General features: G+C 45.3%; 2 protein-coding genes and 1 non-coding gene across 11 annotated transcripts in view; 2 read left to right on the forward strand and 1 right to left on the reverse strand.

The window, feature by feature from the left end:
- The window catches only part of LOC140455429 (uncharacterized), a 33,592-nt gene extending 17,263 nt beyond the window's left edge, over nt 1-16,329 (reverse strand). The window contains exons 1-4 of one of the 9 annotated variants that reach the window (XR_011952852.1): nt 13,524-16,329; nt 5,478-5,799; nt 2,476-2,709; nt 9-598 (exon numbers count right to left, since the gene is read on the reverse strand). Coding sequence is in view for 1 of the 9 variants with exons in the window: in XM_072550303.1 (XP_072406404.1) it covers nt 2,476-2,709; nt 13,524-13,639 (350 nt within the window). In the remaining 8 variants the exon portion in view is untranslated. Of the gene's footprint in view, nt 1-8; nt 599-2,475; nt 2,710-5,477; nt 12,908-13,523 lie in introns of those variants that run through there. The other 8 variants (XR_011952848.1, XR_011952851.1, XR_011952847.1 and 5 more) reach the window with 8 other exon arrangements.
- Nucleotides 1-18,736, forward strand: part of LOC140455488 (uncharacterized) — a 597,350-nt gene that overhangs the window by 553,004 nt on the left and 25,610 nt on the right. The gene's annotated exons all lie outside the window — the stretch shown is intronic.
- Nucleotides 17,162-17,352, forward strand: LOC140472977 (U2 spliceosomal RNA). Its single transcript, XR_011957998.1, has one exon. It is a non-coding gene; the product is annotated as a U2 spliceosomal RNA (small nuclear RNA).

The raw sequence follows: 18,736 nt of genomic DNA on the forward strand, positions 1-18,736 counted from the left end.
ACCCCGTCACCCATCTGCAAAAACAACATCTCTAACCACCACCACCACCTGCAGAAACTACATTTCTAATCTCCCACAAACTGTCAGGGACATTTAAGCGACTGCTGGACGAGCCACACGCTGGACGGCAGTAAATCGAGGGGTGTGTAGGTTAGGTTGATCTTAGATTAAGAAAACTGCTCGGCACGACATCGTGGGCCGAAGGGCCTGTACTAACTGCAGGCACATCCACACACACATCAAAGACATGGAGGGCTCGGCTGAATCTATTGCTTTCTTCTCTACGTGTCACGTTTCATCGAGGTAGTGTCCTAGGCCCAAGCATCTTCAGCGAGTGGTTAGAATATGCAGTGCACTGCCCGAGAGAGAGGGTGCTGGAGGCAGATTCAATGGTGACTTTGGTCGGAGGGTCGGACACTTATCCGAAGAGAGAATATTTGCTGCAGGGCGAGTGGGACTGGGGAAGTTGCTCGTGCAGAGAGTTGATGCAGACATGACAGGCTGAATGTATCATTCAATGCGTGCAGTTCTGCAGTTGGTTACCGGCTCTTCAAAAACGCTGTGCTGCAAGAACGGGCGTTTTGCTCAAGCAATCAGGCTAGCAAAAGCGCGCGAAAACAAAACATGTAAGCATTCTTATTCAGTTTACAAGTTGCGGAATCACGCTTCCCTTTTCCCATCCTATCACAACCTCACTTGTTTTTCTCTAATTTTCCTCATCTGACTACCCTGCTGTCCTTGTCCTTGTCCTTGTCTGTTACGGCCTCTCTGTTATTTTATCCAGTTCCCCTTGTCATACTATAAGCTTATTGTGAAATGCCCCTACTGCTTCTTTTGTGGTCAGCTACAACACTTTAAAGTTAATTCTTAGTTTAAAACTATTTCTTAAACAAAAACCTCTATATTTGTTAAAATCTTAGCCTTAAGTATGCTGCAAGAATCCCGCAACTGTTTGTGTAATGTTCCCATTCCCCATCCCCCACAACACCCCATCACCCATCTGCAAAAACATCTCTAACCACTACCTGTGGAAACTACATTTCTAATCTCCCACAATTCCCCCTTTTTCTTTTTCTCTAACTGTTGTTTCTGCACTAATTAAGTCTCCTTTAATTCATTTTGTTATGTTCTGCCCTCTTATGCCTTTTGGCGATGAGGTTCACAATCTTATACACTGTATAAAAGCATCTGATGATGTATTTGGGTTCCTTCCCTAAGGGATATCATCAGTCGGCTCATTACCCATTTTAGGACATTGTATCCTACCACCAGACCCACTAATATCAATAATCCATAGATAGCCAGATTGACTAACCACCTTCCCCATGACTAACCACCTTCCCCAATTCGTGCACAGGTACCACCTTCCTCTGCCAGAATATAATCTAGAACCATCCTGTTCTGAAGAGTTGTTAGCCTAGTGGCAATCATTTCGGTCGTTATGGCTGCTACTTGGGATTGGGCATCAGAAGTATTGTTGGCCAACTCTTCCAGGGAAGCCGCCAACTTTTGTGTTTCTACTCCTGCTCGAGCGGCCCCATACATAGGTATCAAAGTCCAGAGGAGGCGATCTCCTTCGGTTACTTTCCGGATTACTCGCCTTCCTCCCTGTTTATTCCGAGGTATTTTTGGGGCTCTCTTTAGCAGCCTCAAATGGGGAATTATAAAGGCGAGGTAGCAGCAGCCACTCCAGCCTTTCTGGTTTTGAGACAGTGTTTGATCAAAATCATAACATACGTGAATTCCTACACATTCGGTCACGCGAATGTATTTTTCCCCGGGAATAAATGGATAGGCTTCAGGCCGTATACCCAATATGTTCCGTTTAATATTCGGGGAATGGTCGTGGAAATGGCTTGACTGGTGTAGACTCAAGATGATTTTCCTAATCGGAAGGGTGCGGTATCATTCTGATTACAGAAACAAGTGGTATTTACTGCTCCTTTCGGGGGGGGGGGGGGATCTCTAAGGCCATCAATAGCACCCAGTGTTTTTGGGGCTGGTTGAGGGAACCATCCTGCAAAGTTATAATTACCCCTGTCAGATCTTCATTTTGTATTGTTTGAGCCCGAGTCAAATTATTGTACATCATACACTTCTCTTTCAGGAAGTGGTATTACCGTGAGAGGAATTCCGGCTTCCCCATGGTGTGGGATCTCAGCCCATACCCAACAGTCGGTATGCCCCTTTAGCTTAGCATAGTTCTGACATAAAGCGGTAAAATGATTTTTCCCATCCCCCCTTAGCAGCTAGCGCCAATATTATCGTGTCAATATAAAGCTGACCACTCATTCCAGCTCACAACCCTATCTGTCTATTCCCTAACCCTTTGTATGCCAGGGAGGAGGGAGTCCAAGCAACACTTACAATTGTTTTGGGATACAGTTTTTGAACCAATATTTAATAGTCTCTTATCTCAGTCCATTCTTTTTGCTCAGCTTGACTTTCAGAGGGTTGTCTGTAGGATGAGCTAACCACTCTGCCGAAGGGGAAGGAGCGTCCACGGGGCCCTCAACATGCGTGTGATGACTCCACCCTTTTTCAGCAGTTCGGACGGCTGTTTGAGTAGTCAGGAGGGTTAGGAACGGTCCCTCCCAGCTTGGGTGCAGTTTGGTATCTTTCCAGGTCTTTATCAGGACCCAATCACCCGGTCGTATCTGATGTACTGCGAACTCAAGTGGAGGTGTCTGGGTCAACAGACCCTTCTTCCTAAGGACAGACAAAGAAGAGCAGAGCGCCACAATATAGTTATTTAAAGAACTTATCATTGAACTCTACAGTTAGTAATTGTCCTGTCACTTCCTCTTCATCTCCTCTAATTAGGGTTGGCTGAAAAATAGGCACCAAGAATTCTTTCTGAAGAAGGGCTTATGCCCGAAACTTCGATTCTCCTGCTCCTTCGATGCTGCCTGACCTGCTGCACTTTTCCAGCAACACATTGTCTCTGAATCAATAGTGTCATTTATTTTACACTTGCAAGTGGGTGTGATGTCCAGTGTCTATAAGGCAGAGGACATACACACACCAAATTCAATTCATACACAACATTTATATGATTTGATTTCTTTTGTTTTACACTGCTCTTCCCCTGTTTACATCTTCCACTTCCCTAAGACCGGCCCCCATTACCCCGTTTATCTCTTGCCTTATCCGGCCTTGTCTGTGACAAAATGCGTATTCCTGGCCTCACAAGGCTGTTTGACCTCATCCTGCTGTAGGTCATTGTTAGGCATATTCTTTCTTCATCATTATCTACCCCCTTCATCTGTGCCTTTCCCGAGGCCGTTCTGATCCCTATGACACTTTTAATTGGGGTTTGTTCCTCTGTCTCTGTAAAAGTGGGAAACAGATGTTTATACCTACTGTTTGTACAGGTGTATTTAGCTTAACTTCATCCCCTCACAACATTTTATCTACTTGCCCGTAATGTCTACCATTGTTTTGCAGTCACATTTCATTCTGACATACAATTTTAGCGAATACAAAAACAATTATATATTTCCTCCACATCGTTTCCATTTTTGTTGACTCAGCTCGTGGCTAAAACAATTACACACTGGTGTGAGTTTATTTTACTTTGTAAAATGGAATTGCAGAAGTAACATTAATTTACCTGTATCCCACAATTTCCCCCTTTTCTTTAATTACCATTTGTTATCTTCTGCATTTTTCTTTTAGGGGCACCTCTTTCATCAAGGCTGTTTCAATCAGTCTTTGGGTGAGCACTCATATACAGGGTATGATACAACAGCCAATGGCCACCAATATCCCGACTACTACTATCAGGGAAGTAAGGATAGAACCACCACCTCCTTCCATTTTCCAAACCAGGACTCAAGCCATCCTGTGAGAGATGTGTCTACTCCTGAATTCTCAGCCAGTTCCTCTGCTAAGGTAGTCAATCCCCTTAAGGCCCGAGTAATTGAACCATCAGGTGCAGTGTTATTTGGAATAAAGGTGCAACAACTTCCTCCTAACATCACACACACACACCCTTTTCCCGCTAGAATCATATCAAGGGCCACTCTGTTTTCCCATGCCATTCTACTTGTCGCATCAAGCTGTTCTGATATTCCTTTAACCGCATCTCTTGTATAATTTATAAATCGCTGTTGATTATAGAAAATGTAATTTATCCAATCTATATTTTTATTAATTATTACCCACCAAAAGAGAGCTGACTCAAAGCCTGCTACAATCTGGTTACGAGCCTTGAATTCATACGGTACTCCCCTAGGGACTCCTGCCGAATCGAGATAAATCCTGTCATTGAAAGAAGTGTCTAACAGTAATCTCTTACCCCTTCCCTTTTTCCCTCCTATCTTTTCCTTCTCAAATGCCAGGGTAAATGGAATTGCCAATTGTACAATTGCACATATCCCTCTCCAATCTGGAGGTAGGGTGGGTCTCAATATTTTGCCCCCACAGTCCCACCACAGATCCGCTCGGGGAACCTTTAATGCTGAGTTGTTCCCTCCCTTCTCTGTTTCGGTGACATTCTTAATCTCTGTACATAATTTCAGCTCCCCCAAATCTTTCGACTGACTTGTACCTCGTCTACGCACATACGATGTGTGATTTCCAACTGCGGCGGAAAATAGGGGGGGATCTTTTGCATCTTTCTTCTCCAAGGGAGGGAACATCAGAGATCGGGAGGTACAATTCCTATCATTCCATGCAGTCTCATCCTGATACAGGGCTATCATACATTTCATGCCCTTCCTGTCTCGCTTCCACCCGAGCGGAAAGGGAACCACCTGGGCCACTGGCCGACCGGAGGCACATGCATAGCAATTACTCTTGTTCAGACATCTCACAGTATACTTTACCCATTCAACCCAGGCATTTGCATCCCCAGTTTCTATTTCAATGGCCTGTTTCAAGTCCTTTACCTCTATAAATTTTACTACTTTAGGATCAGCGGGAAGGGTGAAAGATTGTATCTTATTACCCAGTAGTTCTACCCATTTTTCCTGTCCTACACTAATTCGAAAACAATAGCCCAAGAAATCCTTCCCATTTGCTTTCATTTCTATCCCAAACGTTTCATTTCGTTGTATCTCATAGGTGCCCCCCCCCCCAGGATTGTTTCGTGCCATGTGGTTTTCCTTATCGTTAGGTATATTGGGTTACACTTTTTATCGGGACAGTCGCGAGCTGGTCGGAAGGGGGCCCGGTGTACTGTGACAAGACCATTATAGTAAGTACCATCTTCCAAGGCCATCCCCATAGGACTTAAGATGTATCTCAGAGCTGCGGTACTGTCTCTGATTATCTACATCTCCACAATTTACTAAGCTGCATACATCAGCGTCTATTACTTGTGGATTATCAGATTCAGGAACCGTTAATAATACATATGAAAATGATATTTGATGAAATCCCAATACTAAAAGGGCTAGCATCATAATTCTAGCAGCATTCCCAATATTCTAAACTCATTCTGAAGCACAAAAAAACTTAATATACAATCTTACAGAAATAATCCCGCACTCGTGTCACCACTGTATAATTAGTTACTCAAAGTCTCTTTAGTCTGAGCTTCAGCGGGTCTTGCGTTGATTCGGCTGTCCAGACTTCTTCCTCAACTGGAGATTCCACTGGCCCTTTGATCCGAGTGTAGTGAGTTCAGCCTTTCTCCGTCGTCCTTATTGCCGTTTCGGTCGTAAAAAAAGCCTGGTACGGCCCTTGCCAATCCGGCTGCAATTTAGTCTCTGTCCATGATTTTACTAAGATTCAATCGCCCGGCTGGATGGGATGAACGGTGAATTCAAGGGGTGGAGTCTGTGCCAATAAACCCTGTTTCCTGAGGAAAAACAAAGAGGAGGACAAGCCCAGTATGTACTTCTTTAAAAACAAATCTTTAGTTTCGGGAATTGGCAATTCTCCATTCGTTCCCAGATAAGGTAATCCAAATAAGATTTCATAGGGGGATAGTCCCAAGTCTTTCCTTGGGGCTGTTCGTACTCACAAGAGAGCTATAGGTAAACATCTGGTCCAAGGGAGTCTGGTTTCTATTATCAATTTAGAGAGCTGTCGTTTGAGTGTTTGGTTCATTCTCTCAACCCTTCCCGATGATGGTGGGTGCCATGGAGCATGGAACTCCCAGGAAATTCCCAACCCTTTCATTACCCCCTGTAACACTTTAGAGGTAAAGTGAGTTCCTTGGTCGGAATCAATATGGTTCACGATCCCATATAGGGGAATTATGTGCTCCAATATTGTTTTAGACACTCCACTCGCAGTGGCGGTAGCTAGGGGGTATGCCTCAACCCAACCAGATAAATGATCTACTATGACTAGCATATATTTTAGTCTCCCTACCCTGGGGAGTTCAGTATAATCTACTTGTATACTCTGGAAAGGTCTCAATCCTGGGTCTGTTCCTCCCGGGGTCTGTTTTCTCAAGACTTTCTTATTTACCTTTTTGCGTATGATACATCCCTCACAGATTTGTTTAGCAATTGTATATATTCCTTTACATCCATATTCCCTAAGAACCAAATCACACATTGCTTGTACTCCCCAATGGCTGCCTTGGTGTAGGACAGCCATAATCTCTCGCATCATCATTTTGTTTAACATTTCCCTTCCATCAGGTAACCTCCAATGCCCATCTGCTGTTTTTACAGCCCCAAAATCCCTCAATTCATTTTCTTTGCTTTCAGTAAATATAGGAGCTTCCCAGGACCTGGGACAGTAGGTATTAGGGAATGAATCACCACTTCTTGTGGGTTCAGGGCTGCTTCCTTAGTCACTTCATCGGCTAATCTATTTCCCCTAACCTCTGGTTCATTTCCTTTCTGATGACCATTTACATGCACTACTGCTATTTCTCGGGGGAGTAATAGGGATTCTAAGACCCATTTAATCAATTCTTCATGTACTAATTCCTTCCCCCACCTCTGGGTTAATACTCCCAAAGCCGCTCCCTTATCTACAGTAGCAAAGAGGTGGAAAGGTTTATCAAGAGAAGGTAAGGCTAACACGGGGGCATGGATCAGATCTCTTTTGAGTTTCTCAACTAGTTCTTTTTCCTCACAAACCTAACTTAGACATTTTGGTTCCCCCTCTAATAGTTTGAGATATAATTTCTTTGTCTTCTGTGCATAGGAATCAATCCACAATCTGCAATAACCCGTGAGACGCAAATATTTGTGTAACTCCCGTTTAGTGCTGGGCAGCGGCATTCCCACTATTCCCTCTATCCGTTCCGGGCTTATCTTTCGCTTTCCCTCATTAACTAAATGTCCCAAGTATTTCACTTCTTGCTCCACATATTGTGGTTTGTTTTTAGATACCCTCAGTCCCTGCTGGCCCAGGAAATTCAATAATTTGTTAGTGGCTTCTACTACTCTTTGTCTTCTTTTTCCTGTTACTAAGAGGTTGTCTACATACTGCAACAGGGTAGTCCCCTTGGGGCTGCTAAATTTCTCCAATATTTGTTCTAACATCTGTCCAAATAAATCCGGGGATTCCGTTAACCCCTGGGGAAGAACAGTCCACTGGTATTGCTGTTTCTGTCCTGTCTTAGGGTCTTCCCACTCAAAGGTAAACAAATTCCTACTTTCCTCCACCAAGGGACAAGCCCAAAAGGCATCCTTTAAATCTATCACACTAAACCATTTGTGGTCATGAGGGATCTCACTTAATAAGGTATAGGGGTTTGGCACCACTGGGTGCCTGATCTGTACTATTCGATTTAATGTTCTCAAATCCTGCACCAATCGATAAGTTCCATCGGATTTCCGCACTGGTAGAATTGGGGTATTATAAGGAGACATACATGGCTCCAACAGTCCATCTCGAACCAATCCTCCAATTACTGGCTGCAGTCCTCGTTTACCTTCTATGGAAAAGGGATATTGTCGCTCACAGACAACGTCCCCTTTCCTTTTTTTAAAAATTTACTTCTAGGGGAGGGATCTGTAGTTTTCCACGATTCCCTTCTCTAGCCCATACAATAGGGTCTATCTCTCTCTCCACATCCTCTGTCAACATTGCCATTTGGACAACTAATTCTTTTTCCTGAATTCCAATCCCCAGTCCTAAGAGGATAATTAAATCTCTCCCTAATAAGTTACTTCCTATCTCAGGGATATACAACAATTCCCCTGTGACCCTATCCTTAGGACCTTCTATCATCATAGGTTCAAATACTGGAACAGTAAATCCCTCCCCTTTAACCCCTGAAACAGTAATTGACCATGTCGACATTTCTACTTTCTTTGGTTTAAAATTCAGCGATGACCGTGCTGCCCCCGTATCTCCTAGGAAGACTACCTCTTCCCTATAGGGTCCCACCTTCAGGTTTATCAAGGGTTCCTGGTGGGCCCCCGAGGGCAGGAACCCCTGACATCCCTATTCTTCATCAAAATTCATAAGCGGAATTGCCCTCTCTTCCCTTTTCAGAGCCGGACATTCCCGCTTAAAGTGCCCTTTCTTTTCGCAATAATAGCATCCTGCCTGTGGAGACCTCCAGCTCTGCCCCTGTCGCTCGAACCCTCTATCAAATACTCCCCCTTGTCCTCTCCCTCTCCCTCTCCCTTTCCCCCTTCCTCTCTGTCCGACCTGCTGCCACCCACCGCTCCAATTGCTCTCTATTGGTTCCATTCTTTTCTTAACTACCTCATCAACCGTAGCTACCATCATTTTCACCTTCTGTTTCTGTCTCTCATCCTCTCTCTTTACAAACACTTTCTGTGCCTCTCTTAACAAGTCATCTAATGGCTTTTCACTCCACCCTTCTATCTTCTGTATCTTTCTCTGTATGTCTGGCCATGCCTTTGTCACAAAATGTACTTTCAAAAGACCCTGTGCCACTGGGTCTCAGGGTTCATTCCAGAATATTTCCACATTGAGTCTCTTAATCTCTGCAAAAAAAAAGCTGAGGGAGTCTCATCTTTCTCCTGTCTAACTTCAAAGACTTTAGTCAAATTCTGTGACTTTGGAACTGCCTCTCATTCCTTTTAGAATCAGGTCTTTCAATTCCCTCATTTCTTCTCTATGCTCCGGATTTGGATTTTCCCACTGGGGGCCTCTGAGGGGAAACTTCGTCTCTCCCTGTCCAGCATCCCCATCTCCAATGGGGTGTTCCCTGTCCCATATTTTAATGGCTACTCCCCGTAAAAGTCCCCTTTCCTCCCCAGTAAATACTATATTCAAAATAGACGTTAACTCAGCCCAGGTATACAGACTGGGCCCCAAAAATTGATCAATTTGTTCAGACAGCCCCACCGGATCCTCAACCAGGACCTTCATTTCTTTTTTAAATGTTCTGACCTCCCCACTGCTGAGGGGGACACTTACAAACCCAATCTCTTTGTCCCCTGTTGGTACCTCCCGAAGGGGATAAGTCATTACGTTCTTACCCTTTTTTTTGAAGAAATATTGCAATATTTCTAGCTCCCCATAATTCAATCACCAATTCATCAATTCATGCTTGACTAACTTTAAAGCCTGTTCCAAACTTGTAAATATATTTATATATTTACATTCATTTATTCAGTATTTAATATTCAAAATGTAAAATGCATACAGTTCTCAATTTTGAAATCCACTGTAATCACCCAGTTTTAGTCCCTTAATTTAAATCCAAAATTAGTTTTCTTAAGTAGTGCTGACCAATTATTGCTCAATTACAATACTATAGGTCGTGAAATAATCAGAGCTGCCTTAAAAGAATTTGTCTATTCAAGTTAAAAAAAAACTTCTAATGCATGAACAATGGCCGAATCCAAGGTCACAGATATTAACCATAGAATTTTGTTTTTACTACAATCTAATGTTGAATTGAAACTTCAACTGTCCTCCATAAATCACTTTTATGTAAAGATAAAAGAGATTAGTTAGAAACTGATAGTAAGGCAGTCATGACCTGTAAGAAGAACAGGAGGTAGCATTCTTTTTTTTCATAATCTCTATAGAATCCTTAACCTTAAAAGAAATCATGTTAAGTTTCCATAATAAAAATCAGATTCAAAACAGTCCTGGAACTCAAGCTCCATGGAATAAAATGCAAACATTCAATCACCAACAAACAAATGTGCATTCAAACCAAATCACAAAGGGTTAAACTTTCTACCAGCTGTAGAGCTCTCTTCATTCTCTCTCTCTCTCTCTCTCTCTCTCTCACTCATTGACAAACAAATACAGATATTTACAAACCCAGTCTTTGTCCGACCTGTCTTTTGGCCAGAAGAGGTGGGACGAAGAATGGATTCCTTAGTCCATACGAAGCAACAATATTTAATCATCTTTTTCCCTTGTACAAGTATTATTTTGCCAATTCCACAACATCTTGCCCAAAGGACTTTCTGGAGGTATGTTGTAAGGGACCCTGCCTCCATTTCCATTGCTTTTTCCTTCTTTTGTTTTCCCGGAGGCTTTTTCCTTACCCACGGCACAACCCATGTTGAGTTCCTTCATTAGTCCCTTATTAACTACTAAAACTCAATCCCGGCCACCAAGGCAATACTTAAAAGTCAGGTTTCTTACCTTGGTCTGTGCACAGAGTTGCCTAGCCCCTTTGTGCCGTATTGTCTATCGAGCTCCTATCACTGTCTGATTCAGATGTCTCTCTTGTGGGATTCGTACCAGTCACCCAAGGGAGCGGACCAAACCGGGACACGAGACCGCTCCTCAATGGGGGACGGGACGCGTCTTCCCAGTGTCCAAGGCCAGCCACTCCCCCCGGTGATGGAAGAAAATCCCAGACAGCCCCCAATTGTGAGAAACAAAGCTCACACACTTCAATAATTTCAGTCCGAGACAAAATCTGAATCAGTAGTGTCATTTATTTTACACTTGCAAGTGGGTGTGATGTCCAGTGTCTATAAGGCAGAGGACATACACACACCAAATTCAATTCATACACAACATTTATATGATTTGATTTCTTTTGTTTTACACTGCTCCCTCCCCTGTTTACATCTTCCACTTCCCTAAGACCGGCCCCCATTACCCCGTTTATCTCTTGCCTTATCCGGCCTTGTCTGTGACAAAATGCTTATTCCTGGCCTCACAAGGCTGTTTGACCGCATCCTGCTGTAGGTCATTGTTAGGCATATTCTTTCTTCATCATTATCTACCCCCTTCATCTGTGCCTTTCCCGAGGCCGTTCTGATCCCTATGGCCCTTTTAATTGGGGTTTGTTCCTCTGTCTTCTGTAAAAGTGGGAAACAGATGTTTATACCTACTGTTTGTACAGACGTATTTAGCTTAACTTCATCCCCTCACAACATCTTATCTACTTGCCCGTAATGTCTACCATTGTTTTGCAGTCACATTTCACTCTGACATACAATTTTAGCTAATATAAAAACAATTATATATTTCCTCCACATCGTTTCCATTCTTGTTGACTCAGCTCGTGGCTAAAACAATTACACACTGGTGTGAGTTTATTTTACTTTGTAAAATGGAATTGCAGAAGTAACATTAATTTACCTGTATCCCACAGTCTAAAACTTAGGGATGACCGTGCCGCTCCCGTGTCCACCAAAAATACTGCCTCCTCCCCTTCAGGTCCCACCTTTAGATTTATCAAGGGGTCCTGGTGGGTTTCAGGAGGAAGGAACCCCTGATTCCCCTATTCCTCATCGAAGGTCATTAGGGAAACGGTTTCCCTTTCTCGTGCTAATCCTGGGCATTCCCATTTAAAATGCCCCACTTTTCCACAATGGTAACATCCTGCCTGTTGCCTCCTACCCCGGATGTCTGACCTTTGTCTTTCGTGTCCTCCCCTATCCTTCCTGTTATCCCCTGATCTCATTCTCCTTTTTGTTATTTCTTCTACTGCTGCCACCATCATTTTGTCTTTCTGTTTCTGCTTCTCGTCTTCCCTTTTCACATACACTTTCTGTGCCGCACATAACAGCTCTTCCATCTGTCTCTCACTCCACCCATCTAATTTCTGTAATTCCTTTTGTATGTCCGGCCATGATTTAGTCACAAAAAACTGGACCTTTAGGAGTCGCTGAGCTACCGGATCACCGGGATCCATTCCCAAATATTTCCTTGTGGTCTCCTTGAGCTGAGAAGAAATGCAGAAAGGGTTTCATCCTTCTCTTGTCATACTTCGAAAGCCTTAACAAAGTTTTGTGATCTAGGTGCCACCTCTTTAATTCCCAATATTACCATTTCCCTTAGATCCCACATTGATTCTCTATTGTGTGTTCTATTATTATTCCAGTGAGGATCGGCATTCGGGAATTTCTGATCTGCCAGGACTACATTTAGTCCGGCCGGATGCCTCTTTTCCCATTCCCGTAAGGCTGCTCTCCTGATCATACCTCGTTCTTCCCCTGAAAATAGGGTTCCTAGAATTGCCATCAGTTCTCCCCAGGTATATAAATTGTGTCCTAGGAATTGATCTAACTGCTCAGCCAGTCCCACCGGATCCTCTATCAAACTTTTCATTTCCTTCTTCAGGAATCCTGAAGAAGGGCTTATGCCCGAAACATTGACTCTCCTGCTCCTTGGATGCTGCCTGACCTGCTGCGCTTTTCCAGTAACACATTTTCAGCTCTGACCTCCAGCATCTGCAGTCCTCACTTTCTCCTCCTGTATGTTTCTTTCCGATTGACATATATACTTAGATCTTGGCACAGCCAATCTTCATCGGACCCATATTTGGGCCAAAAGAAATACCAGACTCCTTATTGCATTCTTGAGTCCAGACAAAACAACAGTAGTTTATCATTATAGCCTTATCTTTCCCCCGCGTCCGGGAGTTGTGTACCCAATTTCCCAACATTTTCCCCAAAGGACTGTCGGGCGGAATATATTCCCCTCTAACGTTATTTACAGATCGATCGTTACACAGGCAACTCCCCATGCCTCCCATTGTTGCTATTTAATTAATCTTAACGAGGTCCGGTGTCAGCTTCTTCTGCACCCCCTTCAGGGTCCTGACTAGACACCTTACTTGTCCAATTAATCTGACCAATTATATATTTTTAGAGACTTCAACTGTTCTCCATAAATCACTTTTATGTAAGGATAAAAGAGATTAGTTAGAAACTGATAGTAAGGCAGTCATGATGTGTAAAAAGAACAGGAGTTAACATTTTATTTCCTTAACCTTAAAATAAATCATGTTAAAATTTCCATAGTAGAAATCAGATCCAAAACAGTCCCGGATCTCAAACTCCAGGGAACAAAGCACAAACATTCAATCACCAACAAACAAATGTGCATTCAAACCGAATCACAAAGGGTTAAACTTTCTACGAGCTGTACAGCTCTTTTCTCTCTCTCTCTCTCTCACACACACACACACACACCGTGTCTCACAGACACTTTGAGCTTCCCGCAACGGCTCCTCTAGCTTTTGGATATTTTTCTGGATGTCTGGCCATAAGTTAGTTATGAAGTGTACCCTCAGTAGCCCTTCAGCTACTAGCCCTTCTGACACGAGCTGTTTTCCAATGACATATGCTTTATTTTATATCTCGCCAATTCCCCATACATTTCATACGTCCCCGACCACCAAGGCAATACTTAAAGGTCTATTTTCTTACCTTGGTCTGTGCACAGGATTACCTGGTCGTTTCAGCGTGACCGTCCTGCGGCAATGCCTGCAGCAACTACCGCTGCCTACCCTGGTCGCCCGGATATATCTTTTAAGACGTTTCATTACCGGGATCTTGTGCACAAGAGTTACCCGACCGATCCCGCCACGTCTGCCAGTCTTGTTTCCAGGGTCTCCCAGTCCGGATCACACTCGCCCAAACCGCGAACAGCAAGCAAGGAAGTCAGAGATCACGGATATCGGCGAGGTACACCTCCCCCGTCGTCCCAAGAGGGTCGAGCAGTCAGAGTTTTGGATCCTGGAACGAGCTCCTACGTGTATGACTTTGGTGAATTTCTGCAAATACCTTGTAGACGGGGCTGTGGCAGGGACCTTATTGGGGTGTCCACGATAATGAGGGCCACGGAGGGCATTTTTGCTGAGTTTGCAGATGGCACAAAGATAGCTAGAGGGACAGGTAGTTTTGAGGAAATGGGCAGGCTGCAGACGAGCGTGGACATGACGGGCGAGTGGGGAAAGAAGAGAGCGAGTGTGCGGTTTTGCACTTTGGTGGCAAGAACAATCGGGTAGACGATTTTCTGAACGAGGGAAAGGCTTTGCAAATCTGAAGCGCAGAGGGTCTCGGGAGTCCTAGTTCCGTGTCGTTTCAAGATTAACATGCAGGTTCATCCGATGGTTCGGAAGGCAACTGCAGTGTCAGCATTCATTTCAAGCGGGCGAGAAAACAGGAGCAGAGACGTGCTGCTGAGGCTGCATCAGGCTCTGGTCTGAGCACAGGTGGAATATTGGGAGCAGTTTTGTGCCCTGTACCGAAGGAAGGGATGCGCTGGTGTTGGAGGGAGTCTAGAGGAGGTTTACAAGCGTGCTCCCCCTGGGGCTGAAGGGTTTGTCACATGAGGTCTCTGGGTCTCTACCCGATGGTGTTTCGAAAGGTAAGGCGGGATCTGACTGATCCTTACGGGCTACTGGGAGGCCTGGTCAGAGTGGACGTGAAGAAGATGGTCCCACTAGTAGGCGAGACGAGGACCTGGAAGTACAGCCTCAGGGTGAAGGGTCGCCCCTTCAGGCCGAGATGAGGTTGCATTTAAGACAGAGATAGAGAAGTTCTTGATTATAAGGGGATCCAGGGTTGTGGGGAGAGGGCAGGAGAATCGGGGTTGAGAAACCTGTGAGCCACGACCGAGTGGCGGAGCGTGGGCCGAATGGCCTGATTCTGCTCCTACGTCTTATGGGCCGCCAGACCTTCCGTGGTCTTGGGGTCATGACAGAAAGCAGCTGTTTCCCAGAGGATGGCGGCGGTCTGGAATGCACTGCTCGGGAGGGTAGCGAGGCGGGGAACCTCAAAACCTTGAAAAACTACTCGGATGAGCACTGGAAATGTCATAACTTTTCCTGGCTACGGACCAAGCGCCGGAAAGTGGGACTAGAGCAGACTTAGAGTAGCTTTGTCAGTGCGGACTCGGAGGGCCAAAGGGCCTCTTCTGTGCCGTGTGACTGTGTGGGGAAGCTTTCTGATTCCCACCTGTTGATTGAGGCCGCGCTACCGATGCTTCCTGATGCGGAGCAGCCGGATGGATGGATCCAAGTGCGCACTGAAGGTGAGAGGGTGGGAGAGAGCTTCGGAGCCTCCGTCCGTTTGGTTCAGGTTCCGTCTCGTCCTGATGCATGCATCGATGTACGTGCTCAGTGCCTACCAATAGAGTGAAGGTGCAGTTGATCCCTGACTCCACGCGCGGTGCTGCAGGTCGTAATGTCTAGACGAAAACAGAACTCGCTGCACCCTTCGGGAGAAGGGTCACTGGACTCGAAGCGTTCATTCTGCTTTCTCTCCACAGATGCTGAGGTTTTGCTTACTGGGTGTTTTGCCTTGTTTTGCATTTGAGACGTTGCTTTTTGATTGCACAGCCGCTATCAAACCATTAGCTTGCTGTTAGCGCTGCAATTAGCACTCTTGAATCTTGATTTGCAATTCTAAGGAAGCAGACCGAATTGGAATGTTTGGAGCGGGAGCCGAACCAATAAAGGCTGATTTGCTGTAAATTGATCTTCACTTCCTCCGTCGTGCTGTTCATTTGCACGAGGTGGGCTGGGGGATGGGAGTTCGCATTTTCCAAGACAAGATGGATTAGTCTGTAAGAGTTTCTGTTCGAAAAGGTGAGCCGAGATTTCCTGACAGTGAGGTTTTTCGGTCAGAATTCGAACCTGCTCCAATCGTTTGCCTTGAGGGGAGGCAGGGATTTTTCACATTGGTAACAGCTGAGATTTTTAGAACGTCGAACAGAGCAGCGCAACAACAGGCCCTTCGGCAACTGTGAGAAACAAAACTCACTCACAATTCAGCCTGAGGCAAAGCCTTAGAAACAAGAACATCTTATTCTTTACGGCCTTGCAAGAACGGGCGTTTTGCTCAAGCAATCAGGCTAGCAAAATCAGGCGCGAAAACAAAACATGTAAGCATTCTTATTCAGTTTGCAAGTTGCGGAATCACGCCTCCCTTTTCCCATCCTATCACAACCTCACTTGTTTTTCTCTAATTTTCCTCATCTGACTACCCTGCTGTCCTTGTCCTTGTCTGTTACAGCCTGTCTGTTATTTTATCCAGTTCCCCTTGTCATACTATAAGCTTATTGTGAAATGCCCCTACTGCTTCTTTTGTGGTCAGCTACAACACTTTAAAGTTATTTCTTAGTTTAAAACTATTTCTTAAACAAAAACCTCTATATTCGTTAAAATCTTAGCCTTAAGTATGCTGCAAGAATCCCGCCACCGTTTGTGTAATGTTCCCCTTCCCCTCCCCCCACAACACCCCGTCACCCATCTGCAAAAACAACATCTCTAACCACCACCACCTGCAGAAACTACATTTCTAATCTCCCACAAACTGTCAGGGACATTTAAGCGACTGCTGGACGAGCCACACGCTGGGCGGCAGTAAATCGAGGGGTGTGTAGGTTAGGTTGATCTTAGATTAAGAAAACTGCTCGGCACGACATCGTGGGCCGAAGGGCCTGTACTAACTGCAGGCACATCCACACACACATCAAAGACATGGAGGGCTCGGCTGAATCTATTGCTTTCTTCTCTACGTGTCACGTTTCATCGAGGTAGTGTCCTAGGCCCAAGCACCTTCAGCCAGTGGTTAGAATATGCAGTGCACTGCCCGAGAGAGAGGGTGCTGGAGGCAGATTCAATGGTGACTTTGGTCGGAGGGTCGGACACTTATCCGAAGAGAGAATATTTGCTGCAGGGACTGGGGAAGTTGCTGGTGCAGAGAGCTGATGCAGACATGACAGGCTGAATGTATCATTCAATGCGTGCAGTTCTGCAGTTGGTTACCGCCTCCTCAAAAACGCTGTGCTGGTCACGTGAGAAGTCACGTAAGCTTAGCCCTGACCCACCTGATTGGTGAGATACTGACGATCTCTACATGACCATGAGGCAGTGGTTCACTGACAGGGGGAAAAAAGCAACTGCTGTAAACGGACCTGCTGCTCTAGTTAGAAATCCTGGGAGGACTACGGCGACAGGGAAACTGTCAGCAGTGACCTACAAGTCTTTGAACAGAATCAAGCTGATTGAAAACATGGAGGACAAATGGGACTTGAGGCAGTCCGCGGTATTGTAGTTATCGCTTCTCGGCCTTTTGGCTAAGATCAAGTGTAGTATCTGTTCTTATCAGTTTAATATCTGATACGTCCCTTATCTGGGGACCATATATTAAATTGATTTTTGGAGCAGGGAGATGGAATAGGGGCTTGCTCTGTCCACTCCACGCATCGACCTGGTATTGCAGTACCTCCGGGAATGGTGCACCCCTCATCTATAAATCTAAAAACAGTTTCATGTTTATAGCTCAGGCTTTTGGTGCTTTGTGTCCGCTGGATGGGTTTGAGTACCAAGTGCTTCATTTCTCACACCTCACATCCAGCCGGGCGTGAGTCGATTCAAACTCGCCTGTTCTAAGGTGGCTGTTCAGCTCCCGCTCCCTATCCTTCTCTCGCCATCTCTGTCTCTTGCGCACCTTGACACTTGCTCTCAATGTCATCCCCTCACCCCTGCTGCGTGCTGCACCGTCCCGCCAACGCCGGGCCCCGATCACACCACGTGGTGTCAGAATTTGGGAGTTGCAGCAACCGTAGCTGCCCACCAGCTTTTCCTACTCGCGAACGACATTTCAGAAAAACAAGAGAAGGTCGACTGTGCTACGTTGCTGCATGCTGCTGGGGATGAAGCTATCTAGGGGTTCAGTCGTTTTGATTTTGATGACTTGAAAGAGAGATTTCGAGAACACTGTGAGCTAGGACAAAAATAATCGGGACGTATTTAAGGCGCATGTTTTTCATCAGAGTGCAAGGGCAGGCGGAACCGATAGGTACGCATGTGACTGACCGGAAAAACGAGGCAAGGGACTGTGAGTTTCAGCCACTTTCCGATTCACTGAGCCGCGACAGAATCGTGTGTGCTATCACGAATGACTGAGTCAGAGGCAGGTTACTCAGAGAGTCAATTCTCACTGGGAAAAGCAAAGAGACAGCACTAACTCGACAACAGCACGTGAGAAAACGTAGAACAAACAAACCAATGTATGCTGACCGGAACTGGCCTGGAAAGATAATAAGGCAGGTAGGAGCACTGCAGATTATCCGGCACCTGGGCTGTGTACGCAGGGACTGGCACAACACCCCCTTGCCTTCTTTTGCACTTTGCTGCCTCAGCCAGAACTGGCAGCATTCTAAGTCAGTCTCACACAAGCGGCGTGTGCCAGCTGTCTGTGACAACAAATTCCAAAGACTCACAACCCTCTGAGAGAAGACGTTCCTCCTGATCTCACTCTTAAAGTGGTGCCTCTTTATTCTGTTCAGTCCTAGACACTCCCATGAGGGAAAATGCCCTCTCAGCATTTACCCTGTCGAGCCACGTAAGAATCCAATATGTTTCAATAAGATTGTGTCTCATTCATTTAAACTCAGGATCTACACTCATCTGGAGGTAGGGTTTACCGGGCTCAATTTTACTGAAAAGCTGACCTCCGGCTAGTTCAGCAAATAGGTCGTTGAGCAAGGGGAAAGGAAACCGCCTAGCACACACCAGCAGGTGAACTGTTGCAGCATGATATTGCGGCTCCGGAACTCAATCCCTCTACGAGTGAAACCTAACAGCCTTCTTAACAGCACTATCCACCCGGGTGGCAACTTTCAGGGA

The sequence above is a fragment of the Chiloscyllium punctatum genome, chromosome 3 (assembly GCF_047496795.1).
Source record: "Chiloscyllium punctatum isolate Juve2018m chromosome 3, sChiPun1.3, whole genome shotgun sequence".
In the NCBI taxonomy this organism is placed as follows: Eukaryota; Metazoa; Chordata; class Chondrichthyes; order Orectolobiformes; family Hemiscylliidae; genus Chiloscyllium; species Chiloscyllium punctatum.